Source organism: Thalassophryne amazonica, chromosome 16 (assembly GCF_902500255.1).
Source record: "Thalassophryne amazonica chromosome 16, fThaAma1.1, whole genome shotgun sequence".
NCBI lineage: Eukaryota > Metazoa > Chordata > Actinopteri > Batrachoidiformes > Batrachoididae > Thalassophryne > Thalassophryne amazonica.
Window position 1 is genome coordinate 14,114,836 of NC_047118.1, and position 26,388 is coordinate 14,141,223.

Below are 26,388 nucleotides of genomic sequence, written 5' to 3' on the forward strand. Positions count from 1 at the left end.
CGGCTATCAGACGTGAATTTTGAGTTTCTATCACAAACTTAAATGTTTGTTTAACCTGCCTTGAGAGAGGCTTGCACTGACATATGAACTTTAACAAGGGTTTGAACACTATATCAGCGAAACAAGATTAATTCAACCAATGTATATAATATTAAAAATTCAGCCACTGACCAGTTCATAGTACATTTAGATCTATTCATGGGCCTGTGTAGGGATGTAGTCTGATCTATGACTGTAAAATTGTTTTTTGAATTGTCTCACTTAATTCTTACACCCCTAATATTCACAATTTGTGCATGTTGAGTTGCAGTAATTAAAGATATTAATACAAAAACCAGGAAAATATGTGACAAACCTTTGTTAAAGTCTGATAGTTTAAAAAAAAGTTTTTCTCAAAGGGCAGGAATGAGACAGAGCATTTTCCACAGGCTGAAATTATTCAGCTTATTATTTGTGATGGTGAAGTGGTTAAAGTGGAGCGCTTGAGACCAGAGGATCATCTGTTCAAAGCCCTGTTGGGCCCGAAACGCCACTTGGTGTACTAGATCCACAATTTGCTCCCGGTGTGTAGTTGTGCACCTTGCATGGCAGCACCTTGACACCAGTGGGAGAGTGTCTGTGTGAATATGACTGTGAGTATCATTGTAAAGCACTTTTACCATAAACATGCTCCTTAATACAGTCCATTTACCATTCATAGCATTTTGTGTATGTGCTCTGCAAAACACTCTTAAACTGACCATCCCATTTAGGGTGACTACACTATGCGAGGGACAATTAAGAAGATTTGAGCCTGACTCAGAAAAAGTAGGATGCAGTTCTCCATCTTTTGCATTATGAGTAACCAACATTTCTCAGTATTGTAGCCAGTGAGACAAAATTTCACAGATTTGTGAGAAATGTTGGGTTCACAGAATGCAAAAGATGGAGAACCAAGACCTAATTTTGTTATGGGTCGGGCTCAAAACTTCTCAATCACCCCTCATATTTCACACCACTGCAGTTGGAGACGAAGCTTGCAGAAGTCTGTGATTTATAATAGGAAGTTGACAAAACACTCCATTAGCAGTTTAAATGCACACTTGTGTGTGTGTGTGTGTGTGAGTGGGAGGGGGGATCCCCTATGAAATGGTTATAACTGCAGCAATGCAGCCTTTAACTGTCTTTTTCTGGTAGTCTTCATTTTTTTAAAAAGGGAAAAAATTAACTCCCTTGTTCAAATTGGTATCATCTTTTAGAAGGACTGTCTGCAGTTATCTGCAAGGATTAGCTGAGAAAATGTAGCACTTTCCACATAAAGTGAACATATACCACCTCCACTGAGGTAGAACTGATGCACTGCTGTGTTTAATTAAAATATGAATGGATGAGCCTGTAGATCTAACCTGGCCTCACTGAGGGCAGTCAATAAAAGTGCATATGTCTGACAAAAGCCATAACACCTTATCTAGCAGTGTTTAATGAGGAAATAAATTTCCTGGCTGTGTTGCTCCACTTGACGTAACATTTAGACCAAACCAATTAATAAGCAACACAGACTGTTGATGGTACTGAAAATATAAGTGGGGTATTTTTTTTTTTTTTCCATTTCTGTCCCATATACGATAATTACCTCTACCAAGGAGTTAATATTTTCAGGACTGTTTGATAGAACGAACATGTAAAGGTTTGGAGCAAATCCAGATTTTTTTTTTTTTTTTTTTTTAAACAAAAAGAAATTTTTATAAATTTCTTAAACAGCTTTACTTGTGTTTATGAATCTTGGTGCAGAGGCCAAAGAAGTAAGTTCTTTTGGCTTCTCCTTTTTTTTGCTCATGGTTGCTACAGCAGATCTGCATGTTGATTTTGGCACAACTTTAACGCTAGATGCCCTTTGTGGCACAACTCTACATTGCACTGAGGGTAGGAACAGGTGGTCCTGAACTGGGAAACTTACATTTTCGAAGCATCTTTTTCACTTAAACATTGTGAGATATGTTGTTTTAAATATTTTCATTACTTTCTTAAAAATGTTTGAACCATGCTTCATGAATCTTGGCAGATGATTACAGTTTTGACACATCTGATAGTGTAATTTAATATGTATGTGTAGACGTATACACGATCTGTTACAGATCCCACATTTGGTGTGAGAGGGAACCATTAGCCTTGGCAGAGTGCTCTTTAGTTGCACTTAGAACTTGCAAACTGCTGTTTTTCACATGTATTTTTTTTTTCCCCCCTGTATCTTTACAGATCTACACACACCTTCGGTCCTACACCGTCCCTAATGAACAGCGGTACATCATCCGCATCTTGTTTATCGTGCCAGTTTATGCTTTTGATTCATGGCTCAGCCTGCTCTTCATCAGCAATGATCAGTACTATGTGTACTTTGATTCTGTTCGAGACTGCTATGAAGGTAAGAATCACAAGCCCTTTACTCTAAATTGGGATATGGCTGTTTCCAGTTTTGTGAACCACTCAGATTTTATGTGGTTGCCAAGAAAGGAATGAGAAGAAACCAGTTTCCCACAGGAGCCTGTGACACTATAGCAAGCGGACCTCAAACCCTCCAGGGAGGTTCGAGGGCACGGCCTCCCGGAAGAAAGTCTTGCACTTTTTAATGTTTAAATACATCAATCTGGTGCACGTTGAAGAGAAAAATTAAGAAGATGGAACCCTGAAGATCTTTGTGCTGTTGTAAACTGTTTTATGCTCCAGTAGAAATGTAATCTTTACTATACTGTTTGCATGGAAATGAAAGATAACGTGGCAAAAATAAGTCGCAGCCTCAAAAAAGCCAACAACAAAAAAAGCCCACAGTCATAAATAGTCATGAGAAAATCAAGCATACATTTTACCCATTAAAAGCTTTATTCAGACAGGATTTTTTTTTTTTTTTTTTTTTTTTTTATTATACCGTGCCAAATCAAAACATAAGGTGCATCACAAGAGAAATGTCCATCCTTACCCCCACCGAGCAAACACATTGGCAAGTGTGAGGAGAGTGGCTACTCGAGAAATGGGTCTGATGCTAGTGCATCAAGCGTGTTTCCATTTCATTCCCTTCATCATGACATGAACTTGAAATCCAGTCAAGTCTGGGAACATGCGCTGGTGCAGCATCCACAACACCACGGACCACATTCTCAGACAGCTGGTCCATCCACACCCCTCAAAAGTAACCATCTTTCTGCCACAAGGAAATCATTCCAGGTCCTACTTCCATGTCATATTCTGTTGTTTCAACATTATCATTGACAGTTTAAATGAAATGTTGAATTTAGGATCATTTAAATATGCACTTCTTTTGAGATTTTTTTTTTCTTCCAGGAGATGCTGAAAATGTATCCTTAGATACAAAATTAATTTGGTTTCTGAGGCCCCGCGGACCCTAAACCCCAGCTCCAGGGGGGCACAGCTCCCCAGACCCTCTGCATAATTTCCTCGGATTTCAAAACTTTCATTTCAGTCCTGCTGCCAAGATAAATGAATGTCTCATCAAGCTCAACACTTTCATGAGGTACAGGTACACTTCTGATGGCTGAGTCCAGGAAGTAATTTAAAGCCTGGTTTACTCTTGATCCAAGACGATACCAAACCCAGACATTCCGATTTCTCACTCAGCTTCTCAAGTGCTACTATCAAGGTGTCCATTTGTTCTAGAAAGATTACAGCATAGTTCAAAGAGTCAAGGTCCCTAAACCTCTACTTGCCAACAAAAGCAGCTAAATCACTGGTGTCCACAGCTCTACCCAACACCCAGTCCATACAAGCATTGGACAGTGTAGGAGCCAGAACACATTCTTGATGGACACTACAACCTCAATTCCAATGAAGTTGGGACGTTGTCTGAAATGTAAATCAAAACAGAATACAATGATTTGCAAATCCTCTTCAACATATGTTCAATTGAATACACCACAAAGACAAGATATTTAATGTTCAAACTGACAAACTTTTTTGTTTTTGTGCAAATATTTTCTCATTTTGAAATGGATGCCTGCAACACATTTCAAAAAGCTGGGACAGGGCCAACAAAAGACTGAGAAAGTTGATGAATGCTCAGAGAACACCTGTTTGGAACATTCCACAGGTGAACAGGTTAATTGGAAACAGGTGAGTGTCATGATTGGGTATAAATGGAGCATCCCCGAAAAGCTCAGCCATTCACAAGCAAAGATGGGTCGAGGATTACCACTTTGTGAACAACTGTGTGAAAAATAGCCCAACAGTTTAAGAACAATGTTTCTCAACGTTCAATTGCAAGGAATTTAGGGATTCCATCATCTACAGTCCATAATATAATCAGAAGATTCAGAGAATCTGGAGAACTTTCTACGCGTAAGCGGCAAGGCCGAAAACCAACATTGAATGCCCGTGATCTTCGACCCCTCAGGCAGCACTGCATTAAAACCGACATCATTGTATAAAGGATCTTACTATGTGGGCTCAGGAACACTTCAGAAAATCATTGTCGGTTAACACAGTTTGTCGCTACATCTACAAGTGCAAGTTAAAACTCCGCCATGCAAAACGAAAGCCGTACATCAACAACATCCAGAAGTGCTGCCTTCTCTGGGCTGGAGCTCATTTGAAATGGACAGACGCAAAGTGGGAAAGTGTGCTGTGGTCTGATGAGTCCACATTTTCAAATTGCAAAAGAAGAAAAAGACCATCCAGAGTGTTACCAGCGCAAAGTTCAAAAGCCAGCATCTGTGATGGTATGGGGGTTTCAGGGATGTCCCTGCTTATTTCAGCAAGACAATGCCAAGCCGCATTCTACACGTGTTGAAGAGGATTTGCAAATCATTGTACGAGTTCTGTTTTTATTTACATTATACTCAACATCCCAACTTTATTGGAATTGGGGTTGTAGTTTTCCCTCTGGAAAAACTCAGTCTCTGCCTCCACTCAGAACAGCACTCAAGAGTACCTGTGTACTGGTTGATTATGATAAAAATGTGTTTGTAGATCTTTGTGTCTGTAGCTACTTCAGATACTGTCACTTTTGTTAATGTTACTTACCTCAGACAGTGTTGTGTTCCCAGAATGCTTTGCTGTATTAAATGTAGTGTGTGTGTGTGCGTGTGAGAAATCATAGTGAGTGGGGTGGATCTGGAGGTTGGGCTGTGTGAAAGTAAGAGCCTTTTTTGTTGTTTTTTTTTTTTTTTTTGCAGCACGTTTGAAGTCTTTTATGTTCTTATGAGAAGTGTAAAAACATTTTTGGTTCGTTATGAAACTGTTGGAGGCTAAATTACACCATGGTGGCCCACCACAGAGTTTAAAAGTAATGGGGAAACATGAGAAACTGCCAGAACTAGTTTTTCTCACATGTCATTGTTCTCATGTTGGTAGAAATTGTTTTTTGAGGTGTTACATTTCCTGGAGTCACTTTGAAAATGGGGATTCTAATTACTAGTTTAATGTTGCCCATGAAAAGAAAATGCATCATTCTTTGAATGAGATTCAAAATGTTATTCCAACAGATGGGTTCCATTTAATTATTTCTACATCTGTGCTATCTCCTTGTGCATTTTATTTACTGTCAAATGATTCTAATTCTAATGTGTTGAAGCTTTAAAAAATATTGTGAATCATATGCAATATAGATTACATGCAAGTAGAGAAAGGGAAAAGAAGAAACTGCATTATTCAGGAGATTATTTTCTAGTTTGCAGGCCAATTTTGTGGCTGATTGGTAGAGTACTGCCTCAGAAAACAGGAATACAAGAATACCACCAGCGGCTCCGGTTAAAACATAATGAACCTTCTCTTGACTGGACACCATCTGCATTAGCTTCATTTAATCCCCCTTTAAATAGCAACAAAGTATTAGAAAGGGATTTCTGAGACAGAGCCCTTAGAAGCTTCTTAATGTAAGGGCTGAAACTCCCAAGTTTTATTTGAAAGTAATGAAACACCATTTTAAAATTAAACTAATGCCCTCACATGTATGGAATAAGGTGTAAATTTAGATGAACTCTTTTGTTGTTCTTGCAGCATTTGTCATTTACAATTTCTTGAGCCTGTCCTTCGAATATCTGGGAGGAGAGAGTGCAATCATGTCCGAGATTCGAGGGAAGCCAATACAGTGAGTGCATTTGTTCTTGTTCTCCATCTGACATGCATGTTCCTGTAAGATCTGAATGATTGCAGTATTTTATTTTTTACTAAAATTGTAACTGGTTATAAGCAGGAATGTTGCAAATGACTGTCCCACCATATATATATATATTTTTTTTTTTTCCGTAACTGTGATATGATTTGATTTTTGGCTAGTGAAGCAGATAACAGAATATTTGCAGAGGAATTTTTCAAATGGTGAAACAAGCACAAAATTTGGCAGAAATTCTCCTTTTACATTATTCCTTTGTAAAAGCACGTTAGAAACTTAAATTTTCAATAGGCAGCCAGGTAGGGGTCAATTGAAGAACTACCCAGGGGTCTAAATTTAAAAAATGCTCCAATCGTATTGAAAACTACACCACATTATTTGTCTGATGACAAAGATTCCAAAAGGGTATAGTTTATCTGTGACTGAATTGTGGGGTTAAAAACAGCAAGAATGGTAAAGAGTGGTGCAAATATTGGTTGTGCTAATAGGATTAATAAATGGAATAACTTTGACTGTACTTTGGAGACCAAGCATTCAACAAAGGTCAAACAAGCTCAACATCCATTGGATTCTATGACATGTGACATATGTTACCCTGTAACATGATAACTAAGCATGGCACATGATGCAAACTATTCTTTTTAAAAACCCTATTAACTCAACCAATAATTTGCATCACGTTTTACCAAAATTGGAGCAACTTTAACGTTTTCACCCCTGTACAAACTGAAATTGACCTTTGTCACTATTTAGCTGTTTTAACCTCATAACTCCATAATATTCAGTTACAGATAGTCCATACTATCCCTATTTGGAATCTTTGTGATCAGACAAATGTGGTATAGTTTTCAGTATTACTGAAGCAGTTTTAAATTTTGACCCCTGTGTTGTTCTTCAATTGACCCTGACCTGGCTGCCTATTGAAAATTTAGGTGGCTGACATGCTTTTACAAAAGAATAATATCTAAGGAGTATTTGTGCCAAATTTGGTGCTTGTTTCCAGAAATGAACAATTGTTACAGTTATCCGCTCCACTAATTGTGAAAGTGTTAGCCATAAACAACAGTGTTGTAGAGCCTGAAATGTGGAGGTTTTCAGCTTGAAACAGGCTGACGACGGCGCCTGGGAGTGCTGCACGACGTCTCGCTCCGTGGGAAGTCCTTAAAGCGACAGTATCACCTCAAAATCTCTCATCAGCCGTTAAAATTTTCACCGAAAACCAGCTTAATTTTTCGAACCATGTCCACTTCGATGTCTCACAGGTTTAGAAAAAATTTTGATGAAACAAAGCGCCAGTCTCTCAGCAACTTCTCAGACAATGGAATTCCGATGAGGGGCTGGACGACTCCTCCCACGAGGAGTGCTCACAGGCGAATGACGTCACCGACAGGCGTGGAAAAACTCACGCATGCGCACGAGGGTTCAAGCATGTCTGACGTAAAAACATATGAATGAAATCCATATAGTTTTTGAAAAAAATAAAAAGGACCTATACTTTATTGACAGCCCTCGTATATTCTCCTTTATACACACTCCACAACTCTGCTGTGCAGTTGCATTTCCAGTATTCTTCATTGTTTAAAAATTTCACATTTCCTTGTGCTAATTCATATTGTCTGTAACATCTAGTAAGGTCACACAACTGTATCAAAGTAAAAAACAAAAAGGTCACTATGAAATTAGAGTTTCACATCAGTGGAGGAGATTAAGTTTTCTCCTTTAACATCAATACAATCACAGTCTCTAATATGCCAGAACAGTGATCATTAGAATTTTATAGCATGCTGAATCTGTTTATAATCTAAGTTATAATGTCCACTTGTGTTGAATTCCTTTGAAATGCAGCAACTATACACGCTGTCAGATTTTCACCTTAGAGTGTAAACTAGGTCTTTATACAGTGCTCCCCAAAAGTATTCAGCCTCTTGGTATTTCACACATTTAAATTTGTTTGACATTTCAAATATAAAAAGTAAATTAGGCTTCTCAATATAAAATTTCTAAAATTATCTTAGTCGAAACAAATTTCTACAACTTGATATAAATGAATTAAAATATGAAAGCCAAGATGATGGGTTGCATTGTCTAGCAGGACTTGAAGACTAACATGGGAATGAGGGAAAAAATTGGCTTTCATGTCTAGAAATGGAGATGAAATTGAGAATGCATATCATGAATGCTTGGTCTTGTTGGATTTGTGAGAATCTACTGAATCTACTGGTACCTTGTTTCCCATGTAACAATAAGAAATATACTCAAAACCTGGATTAATCTTTTTAGTCACATAGCACTACTATTATTCTGAACACTACTGTAGGTATAGTCTGTACTGCAGAGACCAAGAGACTGAGTTAATGATGTTCAGGTTTTACTGCATGACTAAATTGTTTGGAAAATGGATCCAAATTGGATTTGACATGGAATCGGATGGTTTATATGAGTGTCTTTCAAACAGGTGCACATTTATTATTTATGTATCCGCATCAAATGATGCATGAAAAAGCCTGCGAGTCAGACCACAAACTATTGATTTGTAGGCCTCTGTCTACATGAAACATTTGTATGATTTTGTGCTCTTCCCTGTGTGCAGTACACAACATATAGTCCTAGCTTTCCTAGTGTAGGTTCATAAGCTTGCACTTTATTTAAATACTTGTGTTGAAGACTTGCATGAAATCACGTGGATAAATGCCACATGTGAATGGATGAAATTTCACTTAAAACTACAGTATGTTGGATTTACTGACCTCTAGTGGTGAGGTTTCAGAATGCATTAACATCACAGCTTAGTTTCCTTTCTTTGGTGATGGGGATTCATGCTCCCTTGACTTGTCCTGTGATAGACAATATTTGTGATCCCCCATTTCACAAAAATGAGGGTTCTCAAACTTGTTAGCCTGTGCTAGCAACCAGTAGTGTACTGTACAGGGAAGCAACCATGTGGAAGGCAGATTAAGTTTGTCCATAGGAGAGGTGATTGTCTAGTGGTTAAGCGTCGGGCTTGAGACCAGAGGATCCTCGGTTCAAACTCCAGCCTGACCGGAAAATCATTAATGGCCCTTGGGCAAGGTCCTTAATCCCCGAGTTGCTCCTGGTGTGTAGCGAGCACCTTGCTTGGCAGCACCCTGACATCGGTGTGCCTGTGTGAATGTGAGGTAAAATTGTAAAGTGCTTTGAGCGTCTGATGCACATGCAGTCCATTTTCCCTTCTGGGCTGTTGTATCAACATGGTGGCCCAAATGAGGGGGGCCTGCTCCCATGGGTATGAGGAGGGACATAAGGCTTAACAAGTTCAGCAAGATAACTAATCTGTTCTTGGAGAGTACCTACATGTTGTCCTGTCTACCCACTCCATTCACACCTGCTTATTTAATTCTGGTGTAGCCCAGCTCCTCATTGGCTGAGCAAACCTGTCGGGTCTAACGAGATGTGGGGGGAATAAAAACATGTAGTTTCTCTCCAGGAGCAGATTAGGGCAGGCCTGCCTTAGAATCAAATGAACACTGAACCTGTTAAAGTGCCAATTTGTCACCAAGAAGTATTTATCTGCAGGTTTGGTGCTGCTGAATCACTCTTGACTTTGAATGACACCTGATTTTTATTGTTTTTGATTGGTTTCTTCTGCCTTTGCAGGTCAAGTTGTTTGTATGGGACCTGCTGCCTCGTTGGAATGAGCTACTCCATTGGCTTTTTAAGATTCTGCAAACAGGTGAGCTCAGTCGCTGTTATCACATCTGATGTTCTCTTCAGCTGCTGGAACAGTTTTTCAGGCACTGAAAATATAATATAAATGCATCAGATTGTCATTCGTAGAGGGGTGGAAATGACTACTGCATTCCAAATGACCAGTCTGCACAAAGATAACGGCTATTATAATTGAACATGTGCTTTATAGAGGGCATCGTATTTGTTAAAAATGAGCACAAAAGGCAGTCGAATCCAGCTTTGTGATAAACACCGAGTGTTACAGGAGCTGTCAGCTCAGAGCCCTCTCACAGCGTCTTGGGATGCTGCACAGACTGATGGACATTGGAAGGGAGGGTTATGTATTTAAAACAAAAGTACACGGTAAAATGAGAATTTTTTTTTTTTTTTTTTTCATCTAAGCAGCAAATGATAAACACTCCCGTGTGTCTTCACAGGATTCCTACGTGAAGTGCCTTTAAAAAGAAAAACCTTACAAGTCCTCTCTGGTGTTGTTGCTGAAAGGGATCATGGGTAGAGGATACTTGTTTGAGAGGACAAGAGAGAATATTAATGTGCCTGCTTTCATAAAGCAGGTATTACATCGGGACCTGCCTGTTCCGTTCACAGCATTGTGTTGCATTCTCTACAGAAATGCACATTGGGTGGAGTTTCTGCAAAGAAAGTGAAGACACCAGAGTATACCATGTGCCCGCGGCTATGTTAGCCTTCTATGTTTTAGAATAGACTGTTCACACCCGCATTTATTCAGTATCATATGAAGAATTCAGGAATCTAAAAATGTAGGTTTGCATATTAATTTACATGCTGTATGATTTCGGTGACTAATTAGTGTTAAAATGACAACTGCTGATATGCGTTTTGATTTCCCCTAATTGGATCACTGAAGCACATCATTATATTGATCACCTGATGTGGTAGATCAAGCTTGAGAATTGGGAGCGGATTCTGTTAGAGAATGTTTCATTTTCAGGATTCATCTGAAAATGGAGTGAAATATCCTTCATGTATACACAAAGAAGCCTGCGTGTCAGTGATTAGACAAAAGGTACACAAATGAAGCACTGATGCAGAAAAGCAGCCTGGAGTTATGGTGTTGCTTGGAGATAAGGTCTGAGGATAAGCTGCATCTACATGCTCAATTGAGTTTTGACCATTTTTTTTTATATACTTCCTTTATCATACTGTAGGACACTTTTTTAATACATCCTCCAGCATTATCATTTAGACATAACAGAAGTGTTTTTCTTTTTTAATCTCTTGCAAGGAGAAATAGCAGTAAGCCTGCACAAGCAGGAAATGAACAAATCTATTTAAAATCTTTAGTATTACTGAGTAGTGGTGTGTGTGTGTGTGTGTGTGTGTGTGTGTGTGTGTGTGTGTGTGTGTGTGTGTGTGTGTGTGTGTGTGTGTGCGTGCGTGAAGAAATTAAAGGGGCATAAAGGAGCAGCCACACAAGTGTAACAGTAGGACAATACCAGCAACCCCGTGGTCCAGTACAAGGATCATAATATAAAAAATATAATGCAATGCTAAAATACCCTCAGCCGTATGAGCATTGTGTTCTTTATAATTTGCAGTTGTTTAATTGGTATCCTAGGTCAAAATGTGTGTATGTGTATACACAGTGAGGAAAATAAGTATTTGAACACCCTGCGATTTTGTAAGTTCTCCCACTTAGAAATCATGGAGGGGTCTGAAATTTTCATCTTAGCTGCATGTCCACTGTGAAAGACATAATCTAAAAAAAAATAAAAATCCGGAAATCACAATGTATGATTTTTTTTTTTTATAATTTATTTGTATGTTACTGTTGCATATAAGTATTTCAACACCTGTGAAAATCAATGTTAATATTTGGTGCAGTAGCCTTTGTTTGCAATTACAGAGGTCAAACGTTTCCTGTAGTTCTTGACCAAGTTGTCATACACTGCAGCAGGGATTTTGGTCCACTCCTTCATACAGATCTTCTCTAGATCTTTCAGGTTTGGCGTTTCAGCTCCCTCCAAAGATTTTCTATTGTTGTTCAGGTCTGGACACTGGCCACGCCACTCCAGGACCTTGAAATGCTTCTTATGGAGCCCCTCCTTAGTTGCCCTGGCTGTGTGTTTGGGGTCATTGTCATGCTGGAAGACCCAGCCATGACCCATCTTCAATGCTCTTACTGAGGGAAGGAGGTTGTTTGCCAAAATCTCACAATACATGACCCCATCCATCCTCCCTTCAATACGGTGCAGTCGTCCTGTCCCCTTTGCAGAAGAGCACCCCCAGAGTATGATGTTTCTACCCCCATACGTCATGGTTGGGATGGTTTTCTTGGGGTTGTTCTCATCCTCTAAACATGGTGAGTGACGTTGATTCCAAGAACCTCTATTCTGGTCTCATCTGATCACATGACCTTCTCCCATGCCTCCTCTGGATCATCCAGATGGTCACTGGTGAACTTCAAACGGGCCTGGACATGTGCTGGCTTGAGCAGGGGGACTTTGCTGCCCTGCAGGATTTTAAACCATTACAGCATCATGTGTTACTAATGTAATTTTAAACTATGACAGCATCATGTGTTACAGCATCATGTGTTACTAATGTAATCTTTGGTCCCAGCTCTCTTCAGGTCATTGACCAGGTCCTCCTGTGTAGTTCTGAGCTTTCTCAGAATCATCCTTACCCCACAAAGTGAGATCTTGCATGGAATCCCAGACCGAGGGAGATTGACAGTCATCTTGTGTTTCTTCCACTTTCTAATAAATAATCATAACAGTTGTTGTCTTCTACCAAGCTGCTTGCCTGTTGTCCTGTAGTCTATCCCAGCCTTGTGCAGGTCTACAGTTTTGTCCCTGGTGTCCTTAGACAGCTCTTTGGTCTTGGCTATGGTAGACAGGTTGGAGTGTAATTGATTGTGTGAACAGGTGTCTTTTATACAGGTAACAAGTTCAAACAGGTGCAGTTAATACAGGTAAAGAGTGCAGAATAAGAGGGCTTCTTAAAGGAAAAATTAACAGGTCTGTGAGAGACAGAATTGTTGCTGGTTGGTAGGTGTTCAAATACTTATTTGCAGCAGTAACATACAAATAAATTATTAAAAAATCATACATTGTGATTTCTGGATTTTTTTTTTTTTTTTTTTAGATTATGTCTCTCACAGTGGACATGCACCTAAGATGAAAATTTCAGACCCCTCCATGATTTCTAAGTGGGAGAACTTGCAAAATTGCAGGGTGTTCAAATACTTATTTTCCTCACTGTATATAATATATGAAGAGTTCAGATACAAAACCCAGTAAGTTTTTTTTTTTTTTCTTTTTTTTTTTAATGGAGAAAAATGCAGTTGAAAATTGAGATTTAAAGGAAACCATACTCGGAAATGCACAGACGTTCATCAATAAAATGAAAACAGTTTGTTCAAAGTACTTCAGATTTTGCACACTGATGGTCCCCTTGACAGCCAAGTACATGGTAAATGGACTGCATTTATATAGCGCTTTTCCATCTGCATCAGACGCTCAAAGCGCTTTACAATCATGCCTCACATTCACCCCGATGTCAGGGTGCTGCCATACAAGGCGCTCACTACACACCGGGAGCAATAGGGGATTAAAGGCCTTGCCCAAGGGCCCTTAGTGATTTTCCAGTCAGGCGGGGATTTGAGCCCATGATCTTCTGGACTCAAGCCCAACACCTTAACCACTAGACCATCACCTCCCTTTTAGTTGGCCTCAACTAAAAATTTTATGGTTTTAGAGATACTGGGTTTTGCATCTGAACTCTTCATATGTATGTATAAATTAATCATACATTGTTCACATGAATAATTATTATAGTAAAGTGTTAGCATTAAACTTTTAACTACACATCAAATAAACTAATTAATATTAGAATAGACATTTATCACTAGTGAGCAGTATGTTGGCTTCTTGGTTAGCGCTGTTGCCTCACAGCAAGAGGGTCATGGGCCCTTTCTGGGTGTTCAGCATCCTCCTACTTTCAAAGACATGCAGGTTAGGTGAATTGGTGACTCCAAATTGACAGTGTGAATGTGTTTGTTTGTCTGTCTATATGTGGCCCTGCGACAGACTGGCGTCCTGTCCAGGGTGTACCCCGCCTCATGCCCTATGACTGCTGGGGTAGGCTCCAACCCTTCTGTGACCCTTTTTGAAATAAGATGGTATAGAAAATTAATGAATGAATATTGGTCACTGTAGAACCGTATAATGTAATAACAGTCTCCCCTGGTGCTCCAGTTTCCTCCCACAATCAAAAAACAGGCTTATTTAGAGTCTGTTTCTTTCTCTGGCTCTGATCAAGACAGCTTCTCTACATCTGGAGTTGGTCCCTGGGCACCGGTCTGTGGCTGCCCACTGCTCCCAGTGGTTGGATTGTGTCTAACTAACTAACTAGAATGGGTTAAATGCACGGTATACATTTTGATGTATGTTGACAATAAATCATCTTCTTTCCCAAGAATGTAATAAAGCATTACATAAACAGGAGGTAATTACATTATTAGGTTAACCCTATTTTTGTGGAACCCAGTAATGTAATAATTTCCCAATATTGTAATAACTTTGGCCAATGCTGTAATAGCAGGATACCAGTTATAAGGACCATGGAGTGATGAAGTGTGGACGACCACCCACTATTGTTCTGTCTATTTTTTGTTGTTCTCGTCTTTAATCATTTTGATTTCTTCTGTCAATGCAGTCTACGGCCTCCATTAGATCTGAATTCTAAAAGTGTTAGGAGACATTTTATTACATTATTGGGAAATGCACTTTATTACATTATCGGGAAGTTATTACATAATCAGGTACTACAGTTTGTAATGGAAAACTATTTAATTTTCACAAATAAAGGCTTTGTTGTACCTGTTCGCAATGTAATTCAAGTAAGTGACGAGCCACGCTCGTATTTTTAGAGTCTGTGGAATTAGCATAACTAAGCTTACATTTATATTGTGTAACGTACAGTAACACTCATTACACGGTCTGTTTCATCTCCGCACACACGGATGCAGCTACTGACTCTAAATTAATTTGAGGCATGAGCCCTGATTGCCTTTTAATCCTTTGGCATAATGAATGTGCACTGTGTTCTGAATGTCAAATGAAGTCTGAGGTAGTCAAAAAAAAATTATTTGCTTTGAGAATAATAATGGTGACAAGTTGGAGTTAGAGCAGAGATGGAGCAAAGAGGGAAAGAGTTCTACAGTAAATCATGAATATTTGTGATGCAACTATCATTCCAAAATGTTTTCTTTGACAAATTAAATTTATTGTTACATGTTCTGTTGCTTTCAAGTTCTACACAAGCAGTAGGAACTTAGTGTCTCTTTGTTGCATTGCTTGGTTTTGGCCTCTTTCCACAAGAAGAGCACACCTGTCTCCCACTCTGTGCATCACCTGAGATCAGCTCAAAGTCCAAGTGATAGTTTGTGTTAAGGCATCAGACAATTCAACTGAATGAAACTGAAACTTTAATGTTTTAAAACTGGAGGCATGGATACCTGCATGATTCTGACATCCTCCTCCTTTTTAAAGCAACTTTTTTTTTTTTTTTTGTAAGTCTCGCTCTCATTTGTAATGTTTTCTCCAGGCTACACTCCAGTTCTGTGTTGTCAAACCCATCATGGCAGTCATCACCATCATCCTGCAGGCCTACGGCAAATATCACGACGGAGACTTCAAGTGAGCAGCACCTCTTCCCACTTAATTTAATCCCTCATGTTCATCACCCATAAATATTACTCCCAGAAGGGTCATTTGCCGTTAACGTGCACACGTAAACAGTTTGCAGACGGAGATAATTGTCACATCTTTGCAGCAGGCGTACGAACATGAAGAATTCAGTAGTCTAATTTCAAGTTGACAATGCTCAAACATCACAGGTGGCGCGTGTCTTCAATCACTGCTGAACGACATCTTGGGTAATGTTTGGATCACAAAGAGTAATTTAATTTTTGAAATATGTAAGTGATTGTGCAGGTTTTCCCCAGCTGTGCTAAACCTTCTGAAATGAACCCTTTATTTCTTGTATGTTGCATTGAGTGGTGCACAGCAGTGTACAGGGGAGATGACGTGTTTGAGGTCCACTGTTATTAGTGTCAGTGTCAGCTGAAACTGGCTGAGGTGAAATTACAAAATGGAAAAAAAAATGTAATTTCACCAGCATAAGATGAACAAATAAGGGCCTTGTCTTTAGGTGGAGAGGATAATGTATTCAATAAAAATTGTCTCTATTGTATAACCAAAAGATATGAAGTCTGTGAGTCATAAACTTTGACTTTCAGCTGCTCATCTCGCTGTCTCTCATTGCAGTGTTTTGTTATGAAGATTCAGCTTCGACACCACTTGTTTTGAAGCCGCATTGCAGAAATACAGAGTTCAACAAGGGCTTTAGACCGACGTTTCCAATCATCTTCGAATCAACAGCCTCTTAACGTGGTGCTGGAAAACCGACGCACTTCTTCTCCTTGCTTATTTCACCATGGACCTAAATACAATTTTAAGTGATTTATTCTCTTCCTCATCTGTTCAGCTCTGTTGCAGGAGTTTGATGATTCACTTATAGGCTTTAGATTAACCCACTTCTCGATACTTGATGAGAATAATTGGAGTCACAGCAGAAGACTCTGGAGTGTGCAGAAAACGGAAAGACTAAAAGACTTCTGAAATGAAAACAAATCTTCAACTTAATCAGTGCATCCTAAAACTAAAATTCGACTCAATGGGGCACATAGAATGTGGAGGAACCATTCCGACACGGCAAATATTGCCATAATCAACGCAGTTGGGAGGAAAAGAGGCACGGTCAGCCGTGGTCCAAACACATCCGGACTGCCTCATGCACACCTGCAGGATTTAGCCCAAACATATTTCAGACAACAGTCAGATGACACAGGCTGCTGTCAGACGGCACCGACATTGGAGCTGTCACTCGCTCACACAGTCAAGCAATCAAATCTCCACTCGCCCACACATTCCCAGTGCTAAACTGACCTCTCATCAGTGTGTGTCTCACATGGCGAGTGCGCGTGTATATGCGTAGAACAGGTGATCCGAGTGATGAGTGTGTGTCTACTCAGCTGCACGCATGTGTTCACAATGCCTGAACAAGCCACGTGTGCCTGCGTCTGTAGAACAGCTGATCAAAGCAGTGTGCGAGTGTATAGCCGAAATGTTCACACAACTGCGTGTATATGTGTTCATAAATGCTGTACCAGCCGCTCCACATGCGCTCCAGGATCTGTCCATCCAGAGAGCTCACAAACAGGCTGACAGCTGTCAGTGATCGCCTGCTGTTAGTCTGATGAAAAATCCCGCTAGGTGTTTGATCAGTATATACTTGCATTGCTAGATTTTATTTGTCTGGCTGGACTCCGTAACTGCTGTTGAACTGTGCTGGCAGTGCGCCAACTTCCCAACATGTGCGCAACATTCAAATGTAGCCAGTGGACCGTCTTTTTTTTCTTTTTTTTTTTCTTTTTTTTTTGTCATTTTACTTGATACGCATCTTAGCACAACTGCAATTGGATTATTGTTGTGGGATGGCACTTCACATGGGATTTATTCATACCAAAGATGGATTATATATTTGTCATCTGATCAACGTTGCCAGCACACAGCGCAGCCGGGTATAAGGGACTTGGCCAGCTGTCTGCGCTGCGCCGTGGAGCGTGAGGTACCAGAGGTGAGTTACATGTTTATTTATGTCGTCATGTGATGGACAAACATTTCCACATCATATCTTCTACAGACTTAGGAGGTGTACGTGTAATAATACATGCATTACAGCAGTGACATCCTGTTCAGCTGCGTTGCGGTGCCACATACTTGTTGTTATATAACATTTCCTTCACCCTCCCTGGCCGGGGTCCAGTGGAGGTAGACAAACGTGGCACAGCGTGTTGGCAGGCTTTGCTATGACCGATCAATCTCAGAGCTCAATCAGCTGTGATCAGATTGTTTCAGATGCTGTTTTGATAGCATCAGAATATGTAAATTGCGGTCAGATGGTTGTCAGATTATACATGGATCACCGTGTCCCATCTCAATGCCGCCCGGAGAATTTTGAACATGCGCATCACATTCAGGGCTCCTGGATGTATCGACTCCCACAAATGGCTGTCAGAACATTTTGGAACTGAAATCTGACACTTTTCGGATGTGCGCCGATTCATAAGTCCGACGCCACTCTGCATGATTCCGGCTATGTGTGACAGGGGTATTAGTATTCAGAGAATTTATAGTCTCGCCATTAAACATGTCCTTATACATATGTTGGTGAATATTGCAAACACATTTTTTCTGTTGGTCACTTGACTTTTAGCCTTAGGTGACCTTGAAAGGACAAACTAATTTAATTGTGAACCCAGTTAGCACAATTTTCCACACAACAGTCGTCGGGATGAAAATCCATCTTACATTCCGGAAAAGTTAAGTGCATTCTAAAACCTCTGACTGCAGTCTGAGTGCATTCCAAATAGTCAGACCCATTCCTGGCACGGGCCCAAATGTTCTGCTCATGCTCAAAACATTCGAGCTGCAGGTGAAGTGAATAAATATTGAACGGCATTCAAAGTGTATTCTGACTGCATTCCAAATATTCCTGTGGCATCCCAACACCATTCAGAACATTCTCATTGCGTTTGAGGGAAATATCAAAATGGTCAGCCATGTCAAATCCTGCCAGAATGTCCTGATTGTGCCACAAATGAGCTGGAATGCACCTCGATTGCCTTCTAACCAGACTTTGGGTGGCAATTGGACCGTACTCATACGGCAATCGAAGTGCATTCTTAATATTCTTACTGCATTCTGAATATTCCAACTGTGTTCCAACTACATTTGGACTGCATCCAAAAGCTAATACACACAGCATCCAAACAGCATTCTTACAAAGCTGTAAGGATTTCTGTCAGTTTGGACATACCTCCCAAATGTTACAGGGGTATTATGAAGATACATTTCCAGACATAAAACCTCCCCGGTGTGTCAGGGCAGTTGGTTTGTCTTCTGGACACACCAGCGATATGCCGGTGACACACGAGTTGTGCTGTCTGTGCCTGGAGCACTCGGACACGATTGGGGCTGTGTAAGAAAAATTACAGTGTGTGTGTGTGTGTGTGTGTGTGTGTCTGTCAGTTGGATTTGGACATAGATTATGTCGTGGAAGCACAGTTTCAACACTGTCATGGACACAGTCTCACACACACACACAGACCAATTTTAGCATCACATCATGGTAAGACATTATAGTTTCTTTATCTTGGAAGTGTGGTGATGTTAAAAATGTTCACACGCAGCGATTGTGAGGAGGAAGACCAAAGAAAAACCGGCTCTATGGTGCTGAAAATTGGGGGCCCACAGCACTCGCCCTATTTGAACAAAGCAGACTTTACTAGTGTAACATGCTTGGGCATGGTCCAGACTGCACAGTCAGTCTTATAGTCTGAGCTTAGACCATGATTAATTCTTGATACATTTGATCAGATATTGTAACACAATGTGGCTGTCCTCTGTTCTTGTCACGCAGTGTGAATGGAGGATATCTGTATATCACCATCATCTATAACTTCTCCGTCAGCCTGGCGCTCTACGCACTGTTCCTTTTCTTCTTTGCAACAAGTGATCTGCTCAGGCCTTATGAACCAGTGCTCAAATTCCTCACAATCAAATCCGTCATCTTTTGTCTTTCTGGCAAGGTAAGGTGACCACCACTTCTTAATTTCTAACCATTATTTCCAAATATAAAATTGCTAATTTCGCTGCTGTTTTAATAACAAAGTCCAATGCTAATGTTTTAGGAATGGTGCTGGCTATTCTGGAGCGCTGTGGCGTCATTCCCAATGCACTGTTCATCGACGGACACCAAGTTGGCACGGGCACCGTGGCGGCCGGCTGGCAGAACTTTATAATCTGTATTGAAATGTTCTTTGCTGCCATTGCCCTGCGATACGCCTTCACCTGCACCGTGTACCAGGAGAAGAGAAATGAAGTGCCAGGTGAGCTCTGAAATTTATAGAGGCAGCAAAGGCTGGTGAACTGATGATTATCTCTTTCCCCTCCTGCTTCTGCTGCCTTTAAAATATGTTGACAGTTTCCGAAGCTAATTGCCTTCCTCTCCCGCAGAATAACGACTGGCACAGACTTCTAAGTTTTAGCACTTTGTGTAATTGCCTTGCCCTCTGCTTTTGGCCCACAGACTTACTTTTAAAGTCAAGTCATGCATTCCGTCCTGCTGCTTAAATACAATATGCATGCTGGAATATGCACATATAAAACTATATGCTCTTTTAAATATTGCGCTGGCATATGTCGGTCAGGTTGAAGGGCAGCAGGCTTAGCCATCAGCCTAAAAGCAAATATTGTCACTCATACCTTAAAAGGCTATTAACAGTAAAGCAAACCAGAGCAACATGAAAGTAAATGGCAGCAGATGAAAAGTACCTTTGGAAATCATTTCTACTGTAAGAAACTGTCAGTTTGAAAAGGCTTGACCTGCCGACTCTTCAAACATGAAGGATGAAAGGACATTTGAGGATCGACTTGGTGACCATTTATTTTTATACACCCATCATAAGGTGGGACACGTTACACTTGGGCACCATTTATCTAATTTTAGCATCATGTCTTGTCTGGACCTTTTCTACAGCCTGTTTTTGAATGAAACCCGAGACAAATATTCAGGACTCAGTGTAGTTGTGTAGCTTTCAATGTCAGAACCTCAGGTTACTTGCCAAGGTCACAGTGTGCACTTTGTTCTCTATGCAGTCAAGTCTGGGAACTGCATATCGCCACATCCAGCACACCACAGAACCACCCCAACATTTTGACTTTCTCCAGCTGCCGGAGTCCTCAGTGCTGAGGCACCTACATCCTGGATCATGGCCAGTATGCTCAGAGTCCCTCACTGTGCAAATGATACTCCTTATCTGAGTCTCCCAAAGTAACACTTTGATTGGCACAGTCATTCCAGTGGTGCCCAAGGATCCTCAGAAGTACCAAAGACATTCTGTTATCACATTAGGACACTGCTTGGGGTCTAAATGTCACAACCATGCAGTAAGACAGGAAGCACCATGACTGAAAGACTTGGGCTTTTGTTCTCCTGCCAATATATCTGCATCACCATACATCTCTGTACGGTGACCTCATGACTCCATAAACTCTTCCCAGGTGACTCTTGATCTCAAAAGCCAAGGACCCAGAGACATAAATGTTACTGCCGAGATGAATGAAGGTCTCTGCACCTTGTTGCATACAGATACACGTCTGATAGATGGTGGTCTCTTCCTTTATAGCGATAATAAATATTAGTGTTTAATTGAAACAAGCCACTTTGCAAGGTTAGAGGTCATTTACCTGTTGCCAAAAAAGCGTAGTCACCATCAGCCACTATCCAGTCAAGATCTCGGTTTTCAAGGGAAATGTTGAGCAAAGAGGTTTTGTACTGTTCCAACTCCTGACAAACATTCAGGTCAGCCCCTTGTGTCTGTTGCTGAGCTATTCAAGATCTCCACCTGTTTAGTATAGTTTTGCTGCCTTCTTTGGCTCCACTTTCTCGCTTCTTCCAACACCCAAAAGCTCAGGGCTGCTGAGGCCAGTACCTACTGCTGCTTCCTCAAGACTTTTGGTTTCCATGCCTAAAGGACATATACAGACAAGTGCCACCTGATTGCAAGGAAGGCTTGTGCGTGTGGAGAACATGAACGCTCGATAGCTCTGTGCTGTCATGTCAGCAGTGTGTTCAAATGCATGTTTTTGTTTGGGCAATAGGAGCGGGCGGCAGTCAACTCAAAGTTGGTCAGCATCTCCACTAGTGCACTTTGTGTGTCCAGCAGTACCAAACTGCCCCCCACAACCGCCAGCACTCCACTTGACCCTTTTCTTTGACACCCTCATAACCCTGTGGAGACAGTGCTGCCAGTGATCCTGAAACATGAAGCTGTGCATGTCTGCTGGATCTCTACTTACTTTGAATGCCCTTTTAGTGGTTGGGTAAATTCAGCCCGGCTCACAGTAGGCTGCTAACGGACCATTAGTGGACGTGGTTGTTGGGCCTGAACACTCTGCACTGTATTTATACACTGCAGCCTACAGAAATGGCCTTTAAGCCACATTGAATGAAATCAGTGACACTGTTAGAGATTCATTTTATGTCATGAATTGTTTACTGCTATAAAATAGATTCCATAGTCTTTTATCTGATTATTTCAAGTAGTGGTTACAGGTAGACCTGTCCCAATCAGATATATGAGGTGAATAATGGTAAATGGACTGCTTTTCTGTAGTGCTTTTCCATCTGATGCAGATGTTCAAAGCACTTTACAATGATGCCTCACATTACCCCATTTTCTCACACATGGACAGATGTCAGGGTGCTGCCATGGAGGCACATAACTGCACACCAGGAGCAAACTTCACACAAAGAACATTTCCCAATGTCCTTTGTGTGTTTACAGTCTGACACTGTGTCGAATCAAAGCTTCTCTGCTTACAACAAAACTCTCAAACTACACAAAACGGCACACAACAAAACTAGTTTGTCTGACCCCTGTTGTGTGCTGTCTGCTGTAGCTCTGTGAATTCCACAGATATACCGTGGGTAGCATGTCTGATTCTGCAGACTGTGGAAGAGCTGAGGTCTTTTAATCTTGTGGGAATTGTGTGCAGATTCCTGCAGTAAGAAACTTTGCATTAATGTGCTGTAAAGTCACTTGATGGAGGCAGATGACTGGTACGACGGTTATTCTCAGGGTTTTATTGCAGTATCTCTTAATAGTCACTCACATGATGTGCACGGGTGCCGAGACCCAGACACCATTGATCACTGTGAAAATTGACTCCTGAAGTTAGTGTCCACAACATTATACACACAATGCATCGGGTATAGCTGAAATCCAGATTTGTCTGCGGAGAGTCCTGGTGCCAGTGGTCACATGCTATGTCTGACTTCAGCTCGCCTGAATGTAGACTTTGTTCTGATTGGCTGATTTGCATGTAATAATTGCAATACTTCTCACAACAAATCATCCAAAGTTAAGAATAGCCACATTATTGACTGATTCTGCACCATTTCAGGCAACATTATGAGTCATAACGGGGCAACAATGTTTTGCGCATGCGCAAAGCGATAGTTCGGTTAGCTTGTTCATACTAGATTACTAGTACATGTAGTAATAAATGATAAATATTGCACATCTGTTAACTGTCCAGTTAACTAAGTTATTGCCTAGTTATTGTTAGTGGTGTAATATGATGCAGGATGATAGTTACAATTGTGTGCAATAATTCTGTGGAATTTATATTTTAATTCCAGTAATTCTACTGGAATTGTATAGATTTGAGACATTTTTATGTATAAATGAAATTTAAATGATTTGTTTCTATTAAAAATAACCAAAAAGAAAAAGAGTTCCTTTGTCTCGCTCAAACAGTGAGTCGGTCGTTACGCACGAAGCCTCCGCGCGGCTTTCCATGACAAAATCTCTTGTTAAAAGTGAAATCTGCCGGAAAATGGCTGATGTCCAGCTCTTGTGATAACCAGAGAAAGTGCACACGACGGTCTCGTATCCACAGAGCCATCAGCTTAGAAATGATCTGGCGTTTTCTGCCTCGTCTCTGCGCGCCGAGCGTCCTTAAAGCCGTCCTTAAAGCTGTAGTAACAGTCCTTATTCTCTGTGAAGCCCGTAAAATTTTCACCGAAAGCCAGATAAATTTTTCAAATGGTTTCCAGGTGCCAGTCTCTAACAGCTTCTGAAAAAATTCTGATGGAAAAAAGTCCAAATCATTCCGCCATTTCCAGACAATGAAAATCCGACGAGGGGGCGGGACCACTCCTTCCACAAGGCATGCTCACAGGCCAATGACGTCACCGACAGGCATGGAAAAACTCATGCATGCGCACGAGGGTTCAAGCTTGTCTGACGTAAAAACATATGAATCAAATCCATATAGTTTAAAAAAAAAATAAAAAGGTCCGTTACTTTATTGACAGACCTCGTAGATGTATAATAAAACAAATGGTGACTGTTTTGGAGGGCAGCATAATGGTGTCACCCCGAGGGATCATTGTTGCCCGTGGCTGAAGGCGGATGGACGGACACCATTATGCTGCCCTCCAAACCAGTTATTGTTTGTATATTGTTCCCACAGCTTATGCTCTGCCAAGTCAAAAAAAAAAAAAGTTCCCACAACAAGAAGTGTGTGTAATGGTCATTCTGTGAAATCAAAGTGTTTTATTTGCAATGCCACTGCATGCATATGTGCTTGTAATGGACTTAGTCTGTATGTTAGCAGAGTATCTTTAGAATGTTTTATCTGATTTTAATCAGACTACATTGATAGATTTTGGTTAAATTCGGTCAAGGTTAAATTTCCATTCCCATGCTAATATTTAGGAAATTAGTTCAAATCCTTTGTTGGAATTCACTAACCATTTTTTAAAAAATAATAATCTGCAGTTCACCTCTCTGACTTCAGTTCTGTTCTGATAAAATGTATCACAGCAGGTCAGGACTCGCTGCCATGTATTAGTTCCAGAACTGTCACACTTAGACACTCGATTGTCTAACCTCCAAACAAACCCACTGTTTCTTTTGCAGAGAACATCCCTCCTATGCAGAGCATCTCCAGTGGACTGAAAGAGACCATAAACCCAGGTGACATGGTGCAGGATGCCATCCACAACTTCTCTCCCGCCTACCAGCAGTACACCCAGCAGTCCACACAGGAGGTGGTCCAGCCCACCACAAACGGAAAAGTCAGCACAGGATCCAAGAGTTCCTGCAAGTCTGACAAAATCACACTGATCACCTCTGACGAGTTCTAGCTATCGATTCTGGTAACAACCAGGTGTGTCTCACCACACCCGTCTGCAGCTCCCTGGAAATGAGCTGCAAAAAACCCCCCAGAAACACTCACATGACTTATTTCTTTCTTTGTAAAAATTTTCATGATATCAGTATTTATGATGGACTGGTTACTCGTGTTTTACTGAATAATTTATTTACCAAGAGCAGGACAAAATTCACAATTCTTTTGAGACTGTTCAGTCTCCGTAATCATCCCACACAAAGAATGTTTTTTGTTTTGTTTTTTACCTTCACTGCATCTGACAAGTGTGAATCTCAGCATTTTTTTTTCTTTTAATCAGCGTGCTGTATGTCTGCTGGGTTCTGATTGGCTGTCACGTCAGCGCTCGCTCTCTGATCGTCTGAAGGGTTGTTCTGTCTGACTTGTGTCTGTTTCAAAGAGGAAAAAGGTGAATGCATGACTCCAGACAGGAAGCTGGTGAAGGCTGCGAATGACACTTCATGGACCGTCTCTCACATTTTGTTTGAAGTATTTGCTGAACACTTCCTGTGCAGTTTTCCTGACAAATAGGATTTGTTCAGTGACATGTGTTTTTCGAGCTGGTATTTCAAAACGCAGATCGCAACATTTCAGAATTCTTTTGTCTTCAATATCTCTGCATGCAAAAATGAGATAAATCTGTCTGTTGGGGTGGGGGGTGCTCGCTACTTGTCCCATAAGACAAGACATTAGCTCAGTGGTTGTAAACAGTCTTTTTACATGTTCTGCACTGTTTTGGTAGAAGGTTTTTTTTTGTTGTTTTTTTTTTTTGCATCTTTTCATGTTGTAATCCACCTTCCTGGCATTGGTTGCATGCAGTACTGTGCAAAGTTTTTACATATTATATGTACTTTCATTTTTTTTAATAAAATGCTTGTAAATGGCCAATATTTAGAAATAAATTCCACCTTTTTAGAAATGCACAATTCTTTTCTGTAATAAAGCTACCATGTGCATTTTACAGTGGACATAGAAAGTCTAGGCTCTTATACCTTTTAGGGCCCCGTCACACACAATGCAAATTTGGTCGATTTGCGCATACAGTGCACATGAAGCAGGAATTGTGTCCAAAATGTGTAACATCATAGCTGCCTTGTACACCTGTTGCTACGACTATTTGCACACACCAGCGGCTGAAAGACTGTGTGCGCTGTGCGAGCCCATCAAACCCTCGCGCGGCAGGTGTCAGCCAAATTCCAGGTGACACACACGAACATCTAACACCGCTTGTTTGGCACTTAGAAAATGTGTGGCCATTTGCACTGTTAACACAAAATCTTTGGAGGGAGCTGAAACTCCAAACCTGAAAGATCTGGAGAAGATCTGTATGGAGGAGTGGACCAAAATCCCTGCTGCAGTGTGTGAAAACTTGGTCAAGAACTACAGCAAATGTTTGACCTCTGTAATTGCAAACAAAGGCTACTGTACCAAATATTACCATTGATTTTCACAGGTGTTCAAATACGTAATTGCAGCAGTAACATGCAATAAATTATTAAAAAAATCATACGTTGTGATTTCCTGATTTTTTTTATTTATTTATTTTTTTATTCTCTCACAGTGGACATGCACCTAAGATGAAAATTTCAGACCCCTCCATGATTTCTAAGTGGGGGAACATGCAAAATCGCAGGGTGTTCAAATACTTATTTTCCTCACTGTAAATAGTGGAAATAAATGTGACCTTTTGACTTCTTAAAATAGGTCAAGGTTAACCATCTTTGAACTTGT

General features: G+C 40.6%; 1 protein-coding gene across 1 annotated transcript in view; it reads left to right on the forward strand.

Annotated features, from left to right (window-relative positions):
* tmem184a (transmembrane protein 184a) overlaps positions 1-25,580 on the forward strand; it is a 47,833-nt gene extending 22,253 nt beyond the window's left edge. The window contains 8 exon segments of the mRNA XM_034190787.1: positions 2,236-2,401; positions 5,986-6,076; positions 9,734-9,809; positions 15,398-15,489; positions 19,337-19,488; positions 19,491-19,505; positions 19,608-19,805; positions 24,408-25,580. Coding sequence (XP_034046678.1) covers positions 2,236-2,401; positions 5,986-6,076; positions 9,734-9,809; positions 15,398-15,489; positions 19,337-19,488; positions 19,491-19,505; positions 19,608-19,805; positions 24,408-24,634 — 1,017 coding nt within the window. The 3' untranslated portion in view covers positions 24,635-25,580.
* The last annotated feature ends 808 nt before the right edge of the window (positions 25,581-26,388 follow it).